The sequence below is a fragment of the Sardina pilchardus genome, chromosome 10, assembly GCF_963854185.1.
Source record: "Sardina pilchardus chromosome 10, fSarPil1.1, whole genome shotgun sequence".
Lineage (NCBI taxonomy): Eukaryota > Metazoa > Chordata > Actinopteri > Clupeiformes > Clupeidae > Sardina > Sardina pilchardus.
This window is the reverse complement of record NC_085003.1, coordinates 16747869-16766968: the sequence shown is the minus strand read 5'-3', so window position 1 is coordinate 16766968 and position 19100 is coordinate 16747869. Positions and strand designations below refer to the sequence as shown.

Here is a 19100-nt window from a genome sequence, read left to right as displayed (position 1 = left end):
CGCTTTTGCTGTTGCCTGCGTAGAGAGAATCAAGGATGCTTTTCAGTGTGCACTTCGTTAAGAGCCCTTTAGCATCATGGCACACCACTAGGACCACCACCACCACCAGTGTTGTCCACACGTAGGTCTTCATAGTGTCTGCAGGTACCAGTGCATTGTCCACAGGCTTATAAATGTCTACTGCTTCATGCTCAGTTTACAAAGGATCAAGTGACAGGTGGGTGAATTACAGGATAATACAAAAGTTCACAAAGACCAATTCAGAGACTATAATGAGGAGGTGGGCTGCTGCCAGGGGAAACGGATGGATTTTTTGTTTATACGCCGGTTTGTCTCATAGTTACCAGAAAACATGATGCTCAACCTTCATCATCACTGGCTCTCCTCACAGTCTTATTGAGACAGTTAAGGCCAAGGGCAGTGTTCCGTACACATGACATGAGGTCCAGTTACCAGTATCCAGGTGAGAAGATTCTACGTTACCATGCAATACGACTTTGGCTATAGTATAAGTATGGACCAAGTGATTTTTGAAGCCTTCAAGCAAGGCCGTAGCCAGGATTTTTCAAATACCGAGGTCAGGTATTACCCCCAACCTCCAAAAGAAGAAGAAGGGGGAAAAATCACTTAAATTATGCCCTCTGGTGAATTTTGTGGAAATGAATAGATAAATGAACGTATATATTTCATACATTATAGCACAAATCACCCTTAAATATAGCCAATTAGACCGAAAGGTTCATTTAGCAAAGACTACAGGCCTACAAGACTAAACCAGAGAGGGCTGAAATATAAAGGATATCATGATGAATTTGCCAATAATGTACTTAATTAGATATACCGCAAAGTGGTACAAAATATGACCGCCGCTCAGTCCTGCACATTCTCTCCGCAAAAATATATCACACTTGTCAATTTGTTTCCATCTCCTGCTACTTTTATTCATGTAAATGAGTGTGTGCATGTGTGTGCTTGCTTTTGTGGGCTTCTCTGTCTGTGAGTTCTCTCTGGTGTGTGTGTGTGTGTGTTTCTGCTTGCTTGCATTTGTGTGTGCTTATGTGTGTCTGTGCATGTTCACTTGTGAGTGATGGGTTGTGTGTGTGTGTGTGTGTGCAGGTGTCTTTGTGCATGCATGCGTACATGTGTGTGTGTGTCTGTGTGTGTCTCTGTGCATGTCTGTGTGTTGTGTACATGTATGTGAGTGTGTGTGCCTGCATGTGACTTGTGTGTGCATGTATCTTTACATGTGTGTGTGTGCATGCGTGTATGTAGTGTACAGTCACTAAATGTACACATATATTAATTTATTGCATGGTCCCCCATGAACCAAATGACACATTCAAATGATACACAACCAAATGTACATAAATTCAAAGGGTCAAATGTGTGCACATCCTTCCTTTTGGTAGGTGCACAAATGGAACTTGCTTCAATAAAAGAATGTAATGTCAGCAACACTGCTTTCATCTTCCATTTAATGTTAAAAAAAATAAGCAAGATCTTCAGGCAAATGATGAACACATTTGTTGAAGGGGGATAGGTCTTCATCTGACCCACAATGTAACCAATGTTTAGGCTTGATAGCCCCAATAACTGCTTCATTAAGACCATGGGGAGGCATCCGAAAAGTTTCCCATTAGAGAAGCCCTTTATCATGATCACCCCCTCTAGGTGGTTTGTTGACCTGCTCCAACACAGCTCAAAAAAAGTGCATGCTGTTAATATTTCCCTTCCACACATCACACATGTTCACACAATACAGATTCAGGTAGAATAGAATTTTAAGGCTACGTTAGAGTTTATTGTTTAGAAGGGATATTTGTTTGCGTGTGTGTTTGTGTGTGTACCAGCTTGTTTCATTCATCGTCATCATTCAGTATATCCTTAGAGCCTTAGAACTCCTGAAGTACAAAGAGAACAAGCTCAGAACCAGCAGCAGAAGCAGCCCCCATGGTGCAGCTGAGGGAAGATGTTTCTCAATTCGCTAAACCACAACTCATTCACACAGGATATGAAGTCCTTAGTTACCAATACCGTTTTAACAATACAAAGACTTTATTCAACCGTGAGAAAGAAAACTAGACTGAGGTCTCTTGAGGTTAACATGACATCGAAATTGAAAATGAGATTAAAACTGATGTTATATGTTTTATGGTCAGACTCAGGGAAAAGGAGAGCACAAAAACTTAATTATTATCAATCAAACCCCAGATGAATATCTAAGAAAATACCTGTAATTTTCTGTAAATTGCAGTTTGGCATATCATGATTTAACACTTTAATTCAAAATCAGTTAATCTGTGACATAATATTTGGGACAGATCTAATGGAAGGTTCCAGTGATTGGGGAGCAGTGTCCTGACAGATGGTTCTCCTGAATCTGCAAGACATGTAAGTGGCCACAAGGGGGCATAGGGCTGAAGGCACAGATATTGATACTTTCCTCATTGGGGGATTTTGAATATTTGAAATAAAATGTAATGTATGATAGTCAGCATACATTGGAGTACAGTGCAAATTGGGAAATTGAGTGGGGCAATTACATTTTTACATTACCAGGTTTTGTGAAATAAAGTTCAATCAATAATGTAGGCTAATAATAATGTTTTGCAAAAACAATGATTGCTGAAAATCAGCACAAATAACGGCATGAATGTACTGTTGTGTTTTTCGTTGACACCAAACAAATGCAATGGGAAGCATTTGAAACGTGGATTGCTAAGCCCTTCCTTCCTGAAGACCACTGTTAGACCGACTGTTATACGGAAGATACAGTCTACAAAGAAAAGATCTTGAGTGATGCATACGTCCAAAAAAAAAAAAAGATGTTACAACAAGTGCAGCTGGCCAAGCAGCAGACTCCTCTGCACAGCTGTCCTTACAATTGCAGGCCCTCCCTCAAGCTAGTTCCAAACCCCTGGACATTAAAACCACTCCAGAATATGACTCATAACCCATTTGTGTTTGGCTAGCTCCTCCACACCCCTCCACCGAAACGATATAAGAACAAGATCTGTAGCGCATGTAAAGGATCATAACCAGACATTATGGTCATTATACATCAGGTCCATGTACTCTATATAGCTATTAGTTGTTAGCTCTAAATCAGCTCTTGATGAACACTCTCACCCACTCCATAGATGGCAGTACCATTCTTGAACACATGGGAGCAGGCACTCTCTCCTTTAAATCCATCTTTGGATGCAGAACAGTTCCATGATGCTGGCGATGGCCTTGGGCTGAAACACGTTTGTTTGTCAAGACAAGGTCCAAAAAAGTCTTAATAAGACAAATGTTTGAGAGTGTGCATGTCCTTTATTTTGCACCATTCCCTGCTCCATGCGGTTGGGGTTAGATTAGATCAGGGCTATATTCAATTAAAAATTAAGTAAGATTTTCAAACCAAGACATTGAGCTGGGTCAGACATTTTCAGCAGCTGGTATGATGAGCAGCAGATATAATGGCATAATATAAACTTTATAATTGAAACACAAATGAATGTAGGCCTATTGAAAACATAGCCTAATCATATTTATTGTTTTCTTCTAGAATTTTGTCACATTGGACAGAGACACATCAAAAACTGCATCAAACTTTTTTATGTGCATGTGTGAGATGTGTGTTTGTAAACTGACATTCTGAGCGCTATGAGCACACTCTGGTATTGAAACCATTCATAAATTCATGTTGATGGAATTACTGTTGATTTATTCTGAGGGCACACATTGAAGACACAGACAAAATGAAAACAATGGCAGAAACAATGGTGTATTAGAATTGACTGAACTGGCCCCAGCTGTGGCGCAACTGGCTGGGGCACCTTCACCGCACGCCGGCGACCCGGGTTCGATTCCCGCCCCGTGGTCCTTTCCGGATCCCACCCCGACTCTCTCTCCCATTCACTTCCTGTCATTCTCCACTGTCCTATAACATTAAAAGGCATAAAAGCCCCAAAAAAAACATTTAAAAAAAAAAAAAAAAGAATTGACTGAACTATTATGGTAAACCGTCTGCTCATCTTTTTCGAAGTGCAGTGTTGCGAGCATTTTCAATGGCCGCTCCCACTCACCTCATTGATTCTCCTATACTAAACACCTGTCTGCTCACTGCAATCCTCCTGAGCAGCTCAATATCAGATATGAGCCTAATCTCTGTGGGTGGAAGAGCATCTCATCACCATGCCCTAAAATTTTGCAATTCACATTCCTACATCCAGCATTGTGAATCCATTGCAGACTTCAAAAGTAATCTCTTCAGACTATAGTAAAATAATATTCATAATAATAGTAATAATAATAATTATTATTATTATTATGGTTGCAAGATCTCTGTGGATGCACTGGTTTGCATCATCAGTAATGTCTCTGGGGTCAACTGAGGTTACTGAATGTGATTTCTCCCCTTTTTTGTGAATGTCCCTTAGTGAATTGTATTATTTGGCTACCTGTGTTCTAGCATTGATTCTGTTATGCTCCTAGTTCTATACAAGTCAAACAGTGATTTTCTGACTTTGTTTGTCTTTTAATTGATAATTGTCAATCAAGCGACCTTTGACCTGTAAGGGTTACTCCACCCACTTGACACCCAAGGGTGCCATTTTATACTCTGTTCTTTGTCCTATCTTCAAGCTTTATGCCCTGAAGAAGGCCATGTGGCCGCAACGCGTCGGTGTATGTTTTTAGTCTCTGCCATGTACCATTAAAGGCTTAATTTTTTCCTCAACTGAGTGCCTTTGACCAACTTTTCTTACTTGAGGTTACGGGTCTTTCAACACCAGACCTCCTTGCCCAGGTGACCCAGCCGGGTTTGATCAGGTCCCGGCTTGCATCCCAGTAGCAACAAGCCACATGTTCGCCCTTTTTATGCAAAGCCACCTAGTGGCTTTTCTGCAACATTCGTCATTGATCTGTAATTATTATGTAATACTACTAATACAAGTTGCATTATTATTATTATTTAGGGAAACTGGAGATTGAATAATTTCACCCATGTGACCATCTTTGTTTGATCATCATCTTGGTTTGATCATTTAACTAGAAAAGCACTCTGAGAGCGCAGACCTCGCTAAGAGAAAACATAACCTCCTGGATCCAGACAGCAATACAGATCACTCCCAAAATCACTTCTTCCTTGGGTCATTTCAGACCTTTCCTGAAAATGTCATCGAAATGCATCCATAACGTTTTCAGTTATCTTGTGAGCAAACAAACAAACAGACAAACATCCAAACAAACCCTGATGAAAACATAACACTACTAATACATCACTAATACATTAGCTGAGCTAATAACATCACTAATACATTAGCTGAGCTGTTTCCTGTTTCCTTAGAGATCCACACAGACAGGTTGTAGTCAGTGCATTTATTCATGAGTCTTACGAGTTTGCTTGTGTTTTTTCCCCTTTGTCTGGGACAGTATGTCTCTTCAATTTTAGTGGACAAAGCAAAACAAACAAACACTTCACCATTCTTCTCATTCCGACTTCCCAACAGATTTGTGCTGATGAGGTCCAGGTTCCTGCAGATCAGTCCAGCCACAGCATGAACTTTCCATTTACACTTTCTCCCTAACTCACTGTTCACTTCTAAGTCTCTCTCGAGTCTCTAACTCGCTCTTTTTACTGGACATAAAAAGTAATTCAATTTCCTGACTGTGTAAATGCTGTAATGGTTACTACGTCAGACATCAGAGGTTCCCACAAAGGCACTTCATCAGACCGGTCCGTTGTGCATCTCCTGATCCTGTGGCTGTATAGATTGACCAGACCTGTTCAATCTGTATAAGACACACACTTGTGCAAATGATATTAGCTACCCTGAAGACATCATGCACACCGAGACAGTACAGAGAGCCAGGGGTGAGAGGCAGGAAGGAAGGAAGCAATAATCATGCGAGCCATGCCTTATGTCTGTCATGTGTGCCTTGCGGTGTTGAGCAATATTGCATGTTTCTGCAGGGAATCAGACATGAGTCAGTGGCAGCCGAGCAGCTCTTGAGCAATCGCAAGTCAAAGCCATCTGTGAATCACCACAATAGGCTACTACAACGACATTCTGTGATGAAGAATTCATGAAGTTTGAATCAATTCAGATGGTGCAAAAGGTGGAGCAAATTCAGACAACTTCAAAGGAACTGTAAGACATGTATTTCAATTAATCATAAAATGGCCCTGATGTCACTAGACATTAAGAAATCATGCTAATTTCAAATACTTATATCACTAACAGTAGTCCGGCCAGGATATTGTCATTTAAAAGTTGCAGCCCTCAACTGATGTTTACATATTATGTGTTTTGGCCTGATGGCCAGTGGTGTTTCGGCATCCGGGTTGCGAACTTTGACTCAGGAGGGAGGGGGAGGGGATGCATCGCTCTACAATATTTTGAAAGTGATTGCAGTACCAGATTTGGCAAAAATCCTACATACGGTTCCTTTAATCATAATCATGCAAGTCATGGCTTACGCCTGTCATGTGTGCTGGGTGTTGAGCAACGTTGACCGTTTCTGCAGGGAATCAGACACGAGTCAGAGGCAGCTGTAGGCTGGGTGAACCCTGCCTGAACTTCCGGTGAATTTGGATTTCGCCCGGCAGCTCACGCTGGAAACCTGCACATCTATCTCCTCTGTTCCCTGCCAGAACCTTTGGCTCCAATCAGGAACTAGCTTATCCAAAAGACGCACCGGATCGTTGGTCTGAGTCATTTGAACAATGCCCATTGATCACGCCTCTTGTGCAGTAGAAAAAAAAGCACAGCCTCCCCATTCTAACATTCAATCTTAAAAGATTGAGCTTAGCATGGTGATAGCATGGCAGCTGAGCAGCTCTTGAGCAATTTCAAGTCAAGGCCAACCAAGTGTCATCACTGGCGTTTGCCCCGTTCACGACACTCACAGTGGAGGGTGCTGGTCAGAGCATGGAACAGTCACTTAAAGGGGGATTTGACCATTATAAACCACCAATACACTTGCTCTTCACATGTAACGAATACATCCTCACAGATTGTCACACTAGCTGTCTCTATACTGTGTGTCTTCAACGTCCCTAAAAAAGATCTGATATTTGCATACAGACAATGTTATCTGCATGCCCTGGCTTTGTAAACAGGAAGCTGACACGGGTTAGCCTGACGACGTCATACTCAATTCTTATCAGAATATGAGTCTGAAACTGCTCCATTCAGCTGCGATTATGGGGCGTGATTCAACCGATACAGTGCGGGGGGGATAGCTCTGCACTCATTGGATAGACCAAACCAAACAGAACAAGTTATTGGCTGTCAGTATCTGCGAAATCTAGACAGAAATATGTAGCAGGGTAGGCTATGGAAAACATCCTCCTTCGTTTTTAAAAATAATTCCTTCAAACTGTATATGCAATGAACAGCTGGGGAAGTGTGTCGTTAACCCAACGAGCAAACAGACATTTTTAAACAAACGGGAACAACATCACTCAAACATACTGTTTTAACTGGGTGAAAGTGAAACTGAAGTTTTCCCACATATCCTCATTGGTCTAAGTGTTCAGAAATAGTTGTGCGAATCTGTGATAAAACCTCCGTTTCAATAGCTAAGATAAACGAAAGGCCAAACTGCATGAACAAATTATGCATTCATAGCCATAGCGTTTCTGTTGCAATCAAAATCAACCTAAGCGAACATGGTCTCACACCCAACTCGTTGAACGAGGACGCATGCAGCCGTGAACGTCACTGCTGTTCATCTGTCAATCATCACGTAAAGCCCGCCCTGTGAAATGTGATTGGTCCGAACAGATCTGTATCTCGAATAGTAGCAGCTGAACGGAGCAGTGCCAGACCGAAGTTCCCTGCAGAAAAAGAATGGAGGCGGGGCTAAACTTCGGTCTGGCATCCAGGCTAGACACGGGTGCACCTGCTCACAAAAACACATTCTAGCCAAACAACCACAGGTAGCGTTAACCACATGTTCTAGCCAAACAACCACAGGTAGCGTTAGCGCTGGTGCACCAGACAGTGGGAGGAAGCAGGGGAAGGGCAGAGCACTGAGGAAGGGGTTTATTTGTCTGGATGTTGAATTCAAACATCAACTATCTATACTGGATTGCTTAGACTGAGTGCAGAGATTAGCAAGTTTGGCTTGGTAGCTGGCCATGGTCCTGGGATGTCAATAGCGGAGATCACTTGTGAGTGATGTCCGCTAACACCCCCTATGGATGAGGGGTAATTTAGAGCTTAGAGCTAATCGTGAAATGGAGGAGCAGGGGAGGAGGTGGAAACTAAGCTTGGCAACTCCAGGATTTATTTCCTACGAAAGGAAGTAAAGTGAGTTAAGTCTGTCAATGAATCCTATAGGCTACTCCTGAACTTTGTTCAGAAAACGTCAGATCAACGAATAACTAAATTCCAGGGTCAAGATTGTTCCAGTGAATCACATTATCAGGTCGCACCATAGCGCAGCGATAGCGTCCAGGGCTATGCACAACTTCCCAGCTGCAGGCGAATAACTCCATCCTTGTGCAACTGCCACAGCTGCAGAAACTCCTGCGGCATCGCATGGTAACTGTTGGGGGGTTCGTTGTCGTAGTAATGATGGGAGAGTGGCCTGCCGTCCAGCCCGTTTGGAAAAGGCCAGAAGCCGTAGACGTCCACATGGTCGCAGAGGGAGGCGGCGAGAGTCAGCACGAAGATTCCGGTGGAGAGTCGCCCAGCACCGACGCCCCGGGCGGTCCAGAAGGCACTGACACGCCGCAGGAACTCTGGGTGGGCGAACAGGAGCGTCTGATTGGCTGAGACATCAGCAAGGGTGTGGGCAGCCCTGAAGGACGGCTCTGTGCCGATACTCGAGGAGAAGGCTGGCATGTAGACGAAGCTCCGGTCGTACACACGCATGCTGTCTACGAACGGCCGCCTGGACCACTCCAGACCTCCAAATCTTAGAGCACACACACACACACGCACACAGAGACAGACAGAGTTCTATTAAACTTTACAGGAGTGTTAAAAAACTCTTCTAAGAAAACTCATATGGCATAATGAGGGTCTGTACAAACCCTTACAGAAATTTCAGGTTTGCCTGATGCCGCAAATTTGTGGCAAGGTCATATTTTCACAAGAAAATTAGGTTTCTGGCAAACAGTTGTGATTAACTTTTGGCACCAGAAGTTCACTGGAAGTTTACCATGGCTAAGTTTGAGCGCAAATCACTGGCGGACACATTTGCCACTCCCATGATTGCTAGAACTTCCTTGGAAATTTGCCTCCAGCAGCCAACATGGGCAAACCTCTGGCAATATTTTCTAGTGAAGTAATTTGTTTCCCACAAATCACCCACAAGTTTGCTGCGAATCTGCCACAAACATTTTTTTGTAAGGGAATATGTCTCTGTGTGTGTGGTTTGCAATTTGTGAGAAATAGTCTTGATTGACACAGAAGTGAGTCAGATATTCATTTTCAAGGGTTATGTCACACAATCAGCCAAATTCTGCAAAAGGTGTCTAAGCAATTGCAAAAAACTATAATAAAAACTTGCAGGACTAAACGTGGATGCCATTGCAGCATCTGAAAAGTGCAATATACTTTCCTATAACCCACTGACTAGTAGATTTGTTCCACTGTTTTGTGATTGCATATGTGTGTGTGTGTGTGTGTGTGTGTGTCTGTGTTTGTACCTCTGGTCTATGATGCTTGGGTTTGCGGTCACTAAGTGAGTCCTCTTTCCGATATGCTCTGCATATTCTCTGGTCAGGGGAGGGAGATTACATCTATACATATAGACACAGAGGAAGGAGGAAATGCATTATATTCAACCACACCAAACAAGTACAAATAAGGCACTCTTTACAAATTGAGTTTTCAGAAAATTCAGTACTGTGATTAGCTTTCTTGTGTTTTTATTTTTTGCACATGTTTTCCAAATGCTTTTTGCTGTCATACAATGCCAATCACTTGTTTTACTGGCTATATTAGCCTCTACATGTAAAATTGTTTTTTTTTGTTGTTTTTTTTTAGCATTTGAGGGCAAATTTGTAGTATTCAATTATAAATATGAATTTCATAAACCTCTGAAGTTTGCCTACAAAAAAGAACCAAAACTGCCATCTCTGCCCATACAGTATAAGGAGATCCGGGTGTTACAGTTTTTCTTGATTGCTTTGATGCGGCAGTCAAATTTCACATTTTCAAAACAGCTAACACACAGGCCGAAACAGTGGCACTCATGATCAAAATGACATATTTTGTTAGCAAAAGGCTCTAACTGTGGCAAAACATTTAAAATATGCACCAAAAGAAAGTGTTGCCTTCAAAACAACACAACTTGCAAACAAGTATATGAGCTCTTCCAATCAACTATTACACAGTGGACAACAAAATACAACATATAGTATGTTATATATATATATACAGCACTCAGTTCAAATCAGTACACCAGTGCACCATTCCAAATAATATACAAAATAAAATAAAATAAAATCTATTACAGTTAAGTATAACAACACTGCAATGCTGATGCTGCACCTTTTAAGGCCTGCAGACTGACTGCAAATTGAAGATTTGTGTGAAGTATCAAACAGCTGCTTCAGTGATTTTATACTGATAGTTTCTAATAGTTAGGAACAGATGATTTCTATTTGGTCGCCATAGCTAAAACAATGGAGTTTGGACTGCTTGAAAGACAATCCGTGTTAACTGATTTGCAAAAGAGTGGGAAAAATGTGTCAATCCAAAGAGAAAGGGTTAACACATTTGCAAGAGGTGTCTTCTGCTCTACTGAGACAGTGATGACAGAAGCAGGTCAAAGCAATCAAGAAAAACTGTAATTGAAGCTAACTACCTATGGAAAGTTACATTGCAAGTTAGCTCTGGGGTAGCAAAAATCTAAGTTTACTATCTCAATGTACCAAAGATCACAGTACCCACGCGAAGGCAGAGGTCAAAAGTGAATTGAGCAAAACGTTTGCATTTCAGACTTCTTCGTCCCCACAAGAGTTTAACAGGTGCGATTAATCAAAACCCCCATGTTATTTTCATATAGGAAAAATTGCAAGATAGCTGATCTCAAAGACGGCATCTCAAAGATGTTTTGTAGGCGAACTTCAGTGGTCTATAGCAACCATCAATTTAGAACTAGTACTGGCAGTTTGTCCTGCAAGTTGAGAAATGGGTTGATACAGTATGTGATGGAAAGAAGTAGTTCTACAAACAAGACAGTTTTAGCGATTAAAACTTAAAAAAATTATAACATCAAATAAACACAATGCAAGGACTCCACAATGTTCGACTCCCAGAGAGAAATGCACAGACAAGGACCTTACATAACCCACTAGTACAAGTGGCAAACCTGATCTATTTTTTTGTGAGTGTGTGTGTGTGTGTGTGTGTGTGTGTGTGTGTGTGTGTGTGTGTGTGTGTGCGTGTGTATGTGAGAGTGAGAGTGAGAGAGAGTTTTGAAGTGTATTTGTCTGTGGATGAAAGATGGTGATTGCTCCCATTTGTGTGCATAAATGAGTGATTGTATGTTGTGTTGTGTATACCGGATGATGAACTGGGCTCGGTCAATCTGTTGGCCACAGCCACTGTTCTTCAGGATGCCCCCATTCCCAACCACTGCACAGGAGCTCAGACGATTTGGAATTGGAGACTCCTACACACACACACACACACACACACACACATAAGACATAGCTACAGACACAAACACTTTTAAGTCTAGTGCTATTTATAAGCAAGACGTGTGGGAAACATGTGTTTCTGTTCATGTTCCTGTTTCACTCTATAATCTTGTAAGTGTGTAAATGGAAAGTTGTTAGGATGTGTGTTTAATATTTGGTTTGGGTGCAGCTATAATAAGCTATCATAACTCAATAATGTGAGTATCTGTGCAATGCAGTATTTGTAGATGACGTATGAGGTGCATTACATAGCATTACATTTGGCCAATTCTTCTTAACCCAAAGCGACTTCCAATAAGGGAAACAATCAAGATAGAGCGCAATAAGGACAAGCTAGGGCAGCTGTGAGTGCTACTTCCATACAGTCAAGTAAGTGTCAGTTCTAGTCAGGTGATCAATGCTAAAATTAGCACGTCTTGTTAGTGCACGTCTTGTTAGTCTACACACAAATAAGAAAACCTTTCACCAAATCAGCAAAACATTGTATTTCTCTTGCAAAAGCAAACACACCTTGCTTAAAGGGATTATCCGGAGTAAAATGCACTTGATGCAAAATGATCAATTTACGGATGATTGGGAGTACACACTGTACGTTGAGTTGACATCAAATCATGTCATTCGGATGTGTTTTGAGAGAGTTCGATTTTACCGTTTTTAGCCAAAACTCGTTAGCCTGGAAGTGAACGGGGCACGTCCTTTCGCCGCTACAAAACGCTATTTTTATACCTCTTCTACTGTTCCAAACAGTGGCGGCAAAAGGACGTGCCCCGTTCACTTCCAGGCTAACGAGTTTTGGCTAAAAACGGTAAAATCGAACTTTCTCAAAACACATCCATGATTTGATGTCAACTCAACGTATGTATGTACTCCCAATCATCCGTAAATTGCTCTAAAGTGCATTTTACTCTGGATACTCCCTTTAACTCTTCACACCTTCGTAACACCATCACCTTTGTGGTTTGGTATCAAACAGTAAACACAAGCCATCCTATTATAAGAACACAATGTGCCAACTGCACACTGGTGGTATGAATACAAAACACATCTGGCTTTTGCTTTCTATGTGCTTTCTATGTGCCTTTCTAAGGTTATGTCAGTTTGAGGTCATACTTTTGTCTAAGTTCTGTTAACATACGATCCAAACTTCCAAAAAAGTATTGGTCAAAACATAAAGTAGTTATTTCACAGGAAAAAAAAAATTCAGCCTACATCATGTTGTCTCTCTGGGTATGTGTGTGTGAGAGACAGAGAGAGGGGAGAGGGAAGGAGCGAGTTTTACCTTCATGAGCAGAGAATAGGTGTGTTGGTCAACAGTATGTGAGTGGAAGAATGCAGCGTCGTACCACAGCACTGTGCCAAGAGGGGTGTTCTGCTGGGTGACTGCGAAGAGGTGCTGCACTTCACAGCACTTCTCCACCTCGCTCCTGTTATACACACACACACACACACACACACACACACACACACACACACACACACACACACACACACCAAATTACAGTCTGTTTATTACACTAGTAAACTACATTGCCATTAATTCATCATTCATGTGTGTGTATGTGTGTGAGACACATAGACATAACAAGACTCAAATACTTTTTCTCAAGTGTTTCACAACCAAATGGTTGTGTCTGGCCACTCATCTGTTTAGCATGTGAGCAGTTGACTGTTTCTCCTGCTGTGATGAATGAGGTATTCTGTCATATAGTACAGAGAGTAAGGGTCATGCCTCAATGAGTACCAGGTTACCAAATTATGCTTGGTTGGGAGAGATTGTTGGGAGTAGAAATACACACACACACACACACGGGCAGTTTTTAAATTCATATTTACTTAATTTGTATTTTGCAGGATTGGAAAAAAACTAATGTAGTTTGTAACAAAGTACTTCGAAGGAATGTATTTAGAGTATTTTAGAAAAATCTGTCCCTTGTTTCTCAAATAGGCTAAGCCGAAAATGTCATCAATCACAGACTATAACCTATGCTTATCATAGTCCGGGAGCCAAAGTAGACACCCCCGTAGACAACTTACATTAGATTAGCAAGCATCAGATTTGTCTTTTCTGTTTTATCATCCCCTAAGAGAACATGTCTGAAAGTTGAAAAAAATTAAAAAGTAAAAAGGAGCTTGAATTGTCAGGTGTGTCAAGAGCTGTACAAGACTAAAATGTGAAAATGATACAGATAAGATACTGAGGCAGAACATCAGGACATGGACCCCAAGACCTTTGGACAAAGGCGTCTGCTAAATAACCATAACCATAACCATAACCATAACCATAACCATAACCTTGAGAACCTAATACAGTAGCTGATGTTCATTCTCACTACAGGACAGTAAAACCGCTTAGTGGATTTGACATGAGGATGCAAAGACCTCCCTGATGCGAAACAAAGTGCAATTGAAACCTTACCAAATGCACATCTCGTCAGTTATTGGCTGGAACAATGTCTGTTATGTTTCATGGTGCATGTTGCACCAGTTTGTTTGTGTTGCTGTTTGTGGAGCCTGGGCTGTCTAAAGAGACCACAATTTTGCACAGTGTGTTCAGGGGACAGGCAGCTGGCGGATAGTGAGGAGATGTTTGCTGTATGGTACAAATAAATGTTTTGGGTTTTTTGCACCTTACATTAATTCTGTATATCGGGACACCTTACAGGATGTTATTCTGATTGTCCCCCATGTTGCCAGTCATGTACAGTGTGTGTACTGTAGTGTAGGCAATAGGCACGTATTTCCAACACAAAAAGGGAAATGCAGTTCAGTTTAACAAGGGGCCTACCTGTTCAATTTGTCGTACTACTTTCATTTCTGGCAGAAAATGATAGTGTGTAGTGTGGTAAATAGCCTCTGTACTGAGCAGGAAAAAGCCATGCACGCATGCACACACACACACGTGTACACACACACGCACACACACTAATTTCCTCTTTAAAGAAGATTGAAGATTGACACATCTGTTCCCACCTAGATTCTTGACTATGCATCATCAGACATGAGAAGTCACTTCATGAGATGAGACACCCCCCCCACACACACACACACACTGTTTGCCAGACATATGCTGGGAATCTGAACTGGCCCGCCAAGAGCGACCTGTAGACTTGGGCTGAGCCCTCTCTGGTAAGGGCCATCCTCTCTAAGGGCTACTAAGTTTAAGTTTATCACCCTTTCAGGACAAGTGCAGACAGACATACATTAATACACCTCAGCTGAACCCAGGCCCACAGATCAGTCCCTGGAGGCCATATACAAATATACACAAATCAGGTCCACACCCATCATACTGTATTCAAATTGACGCAAATGGAAGCATCTGACAGCAATGTGTTGTCAGGACAATTGTCTGCGCTCTGCCATTTGCCTTGAGCAGCCACAGGAGATTAGCTAGACAGGGGCAAGGTAGGCTACTTGTGAGGACAGCTTGGTACATGATTGAAGAATATATCGTTTGTATTTCTAGCTCTGCACATTTAGCGCAACATATTAGGAGAACGGCACATAGAAAATTATGATGAGTGGACAGGCAGATACCAGAGATGGATATTGGTGGTGGATGAAGTGAGGTTTCCTGCCTTCATTGTAAAGTGCTTTGGATGCCTACAGTAGTTACTGTATGCAATGTGTTGCTGTTGTTGTTGTTCACAGCAATGGGCAAAAATACCTCAAAATGTACAACCCCAAATCAGAAAAAAATGGGACGTAGTGTAAAATGTGAATAAAAACAGAATGTGATAATATGCAAGTCTCGTAAACCCATATTAAAAGGAAACAGACAACATTTCAAAAGTTGTGAATGAAAATGTTTAAGCTACTATTTCATGGAAAATATTAGCTTGGTCTCGCCCGACTTATTCACAAGTGAATAAAGTCTGGGAACTTTGATTGGGAAACGTTCGCAATGCTTGCATTTGCGATGGGCATTACTGTAACTTTGAAATAATTAGTCCAGCCTTACCAGTCACATTGATCAGAGATTCCTACTTCACCTAAACTTTACAAACTGACAATAAACAGCATCAACAGTCAGTAAACAATGTCTGTGAGTCTACTTTTCCTGTAAATAAGCTTCTGCATTTTTCTAATCACATTTTTTGACGTGTGCAGATGTTGCTTCTTATGTTTATCACAGTAACATTTGGTTTCATCTTTCCCTCAGATTAGCCTGACAAGTTTTTTTGGCAGGGAAATGGTTATGAACTATGGTTTGCCAGAATAAAGAAGATCTAGGTGGGCAGGGCCAGGCTAGGAAAATATGTTCATTTTGAATTTGATGCCAGCAACATGTTGTGTATTGTAATGTTGGAGTGTATTGTGTGTGTGAGAGCAGCCTATTCCATTGGATCATCATCCTGAATCTCAATATTCTGATCATAAGTCTGGGTAAACGACTGAACAATATGCTTGGCCTATAGTTTTGTGGAAAAATATCTCAAAGAATGCATCCACCTTGAAAACACAAACTGATCAAATAGGCTTATAAGCTCATTCCATTGAGGAATCCTCATATTTTATTTACATATCACTCGCCACACAGACACGTTTTCTTCCGTTTGGTTATTAACATTTAATTTGGAAGACAGGTGCGCCGTGGCGTGGAGTGAAGTTAAGTTCACAGTTTATAGCACATGAAATGCTATAAGCTGTTAACTTAACTTCAATCCACGCCACGGTACACCTGTCTTCCCAGTTCCAGACATCCAGGACGTCCGAGAAGCGACGCTGGCTGAACACGGAGATTATTACACATGGATGCATGGCTGGCTTGACGTGCCAAAGGGGCGCTACGCGACCTCTCGCTGTAAATGGGGGTTGTTCTCTGTGAAGCCCTGAGGACAATGGCTGGCCTCAATAGCCTCAGCCTGTCCTAGTGAATGAAGAGTCCACTTCGAACACTTTCACACTATCACAGCCCGGCCGGTGTGTTTCTTCTGGTTTTAGTATTATACAACACAAGGTTTTAGGATAATATTTCATACTGGTGCATGGTTGTGCGTTTGAAGTGCGCGCGGCTGCGGCGGTTACGCGGGGGTTGTTTTATCCATGTGTCTGGTATCTTATTCCTCATCATCGCAATAAATTGTGTTGGAGCAGTGGTTAGACTACTTACCTGAATGCCTCGCTGTTCGTGGCATTTTTCCTCCACGAAGACTGCTGCTGGATCTCGCCCATGAGCCTCCTGAAGTCAATGCCCCGGCCCGGAATCCAAAACCAGAACAGTGCGAGTACAGCCAGCACTATCGCCAGCCAGAGGCACTTTCGCGAGCATCTGAGAGGGCTCATTCTCATATCACAACGACTCACGATCCGGACAGATATCCGTCATTGGATTTGGTGACAGGCAGACAGACAGCTCGACCTGCTAGGCTAGTTCTGAAACATTCTTTCAGACGCCATAGACATCCGATCGTGAGGACGATACACTTGCAGCAATAACCGCCCTGCTCTGCAGAGATTCTGTATCCATCCAGGCTACCGACTTAAATACCCTCGGCCATAACACACACACACATTACTTCCCCAGAATGTGTCCTACCCACAGAGATAATCAAGTGGTCTATGCGCAGAAACACAACGGAACAAAACGAAATTGAGTGGACACATCTGTTCCGTTATTCCCGTGCTGTCCTCCCCCGACAGCAGACGAGCACTGACGTCACACCATCAGGGTCTCTGAATTCTGAGTTGTGCTCCAGCTCTTTGTATGGAGGAACGACGCGGTGCTGGTGGCGCGCCCGCACTGCGTTGGTGTGCGCGATTAAAAGAGGGATTAGATTAGCCGCCAATTCCAGGCCAGAAAACACACACACACACACACACACACACACACACACACACACACACACACAAACACACACACACCTTGGATGTATCATTGTTATACTCCATAATTCCCTTTTTGTTTCACAAATAACTGTAATAATAGAATTGGTCCACTTTCTGAGTACACAGAAAATTATTTCAAGACAAATAATAACACGGCGAAAGTATAGTTATTATTTCAGTAAATGACAACTAGTGGTTATACTGTTACTGTATGGTAAACCGCAGTGTGATGGTATGGGCCATCTCTAAGATGGTGAATAGGACCGTAGGGACACTCATCACTGTAAGAGGAGAGGAGAGAAGGTGGAGGATGTAGGGCACACAATGGTAGGGCTGTTCAGAGTGATATATGGGAGGTCTTTGGCGGTACAGATATGGTATAGGGACTGAGGGCCACTTTCCTAAATTAGGAAAGGTCCCACGGCACAGCACCAAGGCCAGACATCCCTAGGCTACAGGCTAAAGGCACTTGCTTGCTTAATTTTATTTTGTCCGTACTTATTGCTGGTCACTAGACTTTAACCCCACACTGTTGCACTTATTTGCACTACCACCTTGACACACACCTCATACTGAATCACAGGGTCAGTCCCTGTCCCATTAGTGCAAGCACCTCATGCTTATACATCCTCAGTACATTCATGTGGATTCAAGTCCTCCCACATATCTGTGCCAACCATTCATTTAAACCAGCTGACTCTAATTAGCACAACTCTTCAGTTAGAGCAGCTAATTAGTGAGATCACCTGTGCTAAGTGCACAGATAGAACCAATACATGATCAGACCCAGAGCGGTAGATAAAAAAAATGGCAGCGCTTTTCCCAGGCTATTTCCTCGTTATGGGGCTTTTGGAACTGTTTACAGCCAATCTCTTGATTACACCAATCTCTTGATTACACCTTCCAGCATCAGAAGTACATCCCACCCTCCTGCGATTCAGCCATTCAGCACAAGTTTTTTTGGAACTTTTGATCGTGGCGGCAACATCAAAGAGTGTCGCAACTCTCTCTTTCTATGGCTCTGATCAGACCTTTACTCACTGAAGCTGGAGTTTTCCACCTCTGACGTTGTGCGCAGTCTCCTCCACTTTCTCTGATCTCTAAAAATCTCACCTCACCATCTCTAGTGGTTCACCTGCCAATTAGAAAGAAGGATATAGACACACTCTTGGTTCTGGCTATCAGTACCACACTCTTCATTGAGTTACATTTTATACTAAACATCCCTCCATTTTGAGAACATATTCTAAGAAGGTGCTGCAGACCAGCACTGGAGAGGGGCAGAACCACCAAATCATCAGCATAAAGCATAATGATTAATGAGACTATCCCCCAAGCAGCCAGTAGTACAGCCCTGTAGTTCCTTAGATAAATTATCCACGTAATGATTGAATAGCAGAGGAGATAGAATTCCGCCCTGCCGCACTCCATTGGAGACATAGAAGGGTGTTGACAAACTCCTCCCCAACCTGACTTGCAAATACTGTAGTTTGGTGAGAGTACCAGAACTGCAATATCCTGATAAGAGGGGACACACACTCATGCAGTTTACCAAACAGTTTTCCATGATTGATACGGTCAAAGGCCTTTGACACATCCAGGAAACACATGAAGACTGTTC

General features: G+C 42.3%; 1 protein-coding gene across 1 annotated transcript; it reads right to left on the bottom strand.

Moving 5' to 3' along the window:
* Positions 1-4149: 4149 nt before the first annotated feature.
* LOC134094591 (alpha-N-acetylneuraminide alpha-2,8-sialyltransferase-like) lies at positions 4150-17300 on the bottom strand. The gene is made up of 5 exons (XM_062548181.1): positions 16764-17300; positions 12930-13074; positions 11513-11622; positions 9650-9742; positions 4150-8913 (listed from the first exon to the last, which is right to left on the bottom strand). Exons 1-5 carry the CDS (start codon positions 16940-16942, stop codon positions 8454-8456), a joined length of 987 nt encoding a protein of 328 aa, XP_062404165.1. The 5' UTR covers positions 16943-17300; the 3' UTR covers positions 4150-8453.
* Between the last annotated feature and the right edge of the window lie 1800 nt (positions 17301-19100).

Coding starts and splice junctions, on each gene's coding strand:
- LOC134094591 (XM_062548181.1), bottom strand. CDS start 16,942: ATGAGAATGAGCCCTCTCAGATGCTCGCGAAAGTGCCTCTGGCTGGCG. Junction 13,075..16,763: donor ACGAACAGCGAGGCATTCAG/GTAAGTAGTCTA, acceptor TGTGTATAACAG/GAGCGAGGTGGAGAAGTGCT. Junction 11,623..12,929: donor CCTATTCTCTGCTCATGAAG/GTAAAACTCGCT, acceptor GTGTGTGTGTAG/GAGTCTCCAATTCCAAATCG.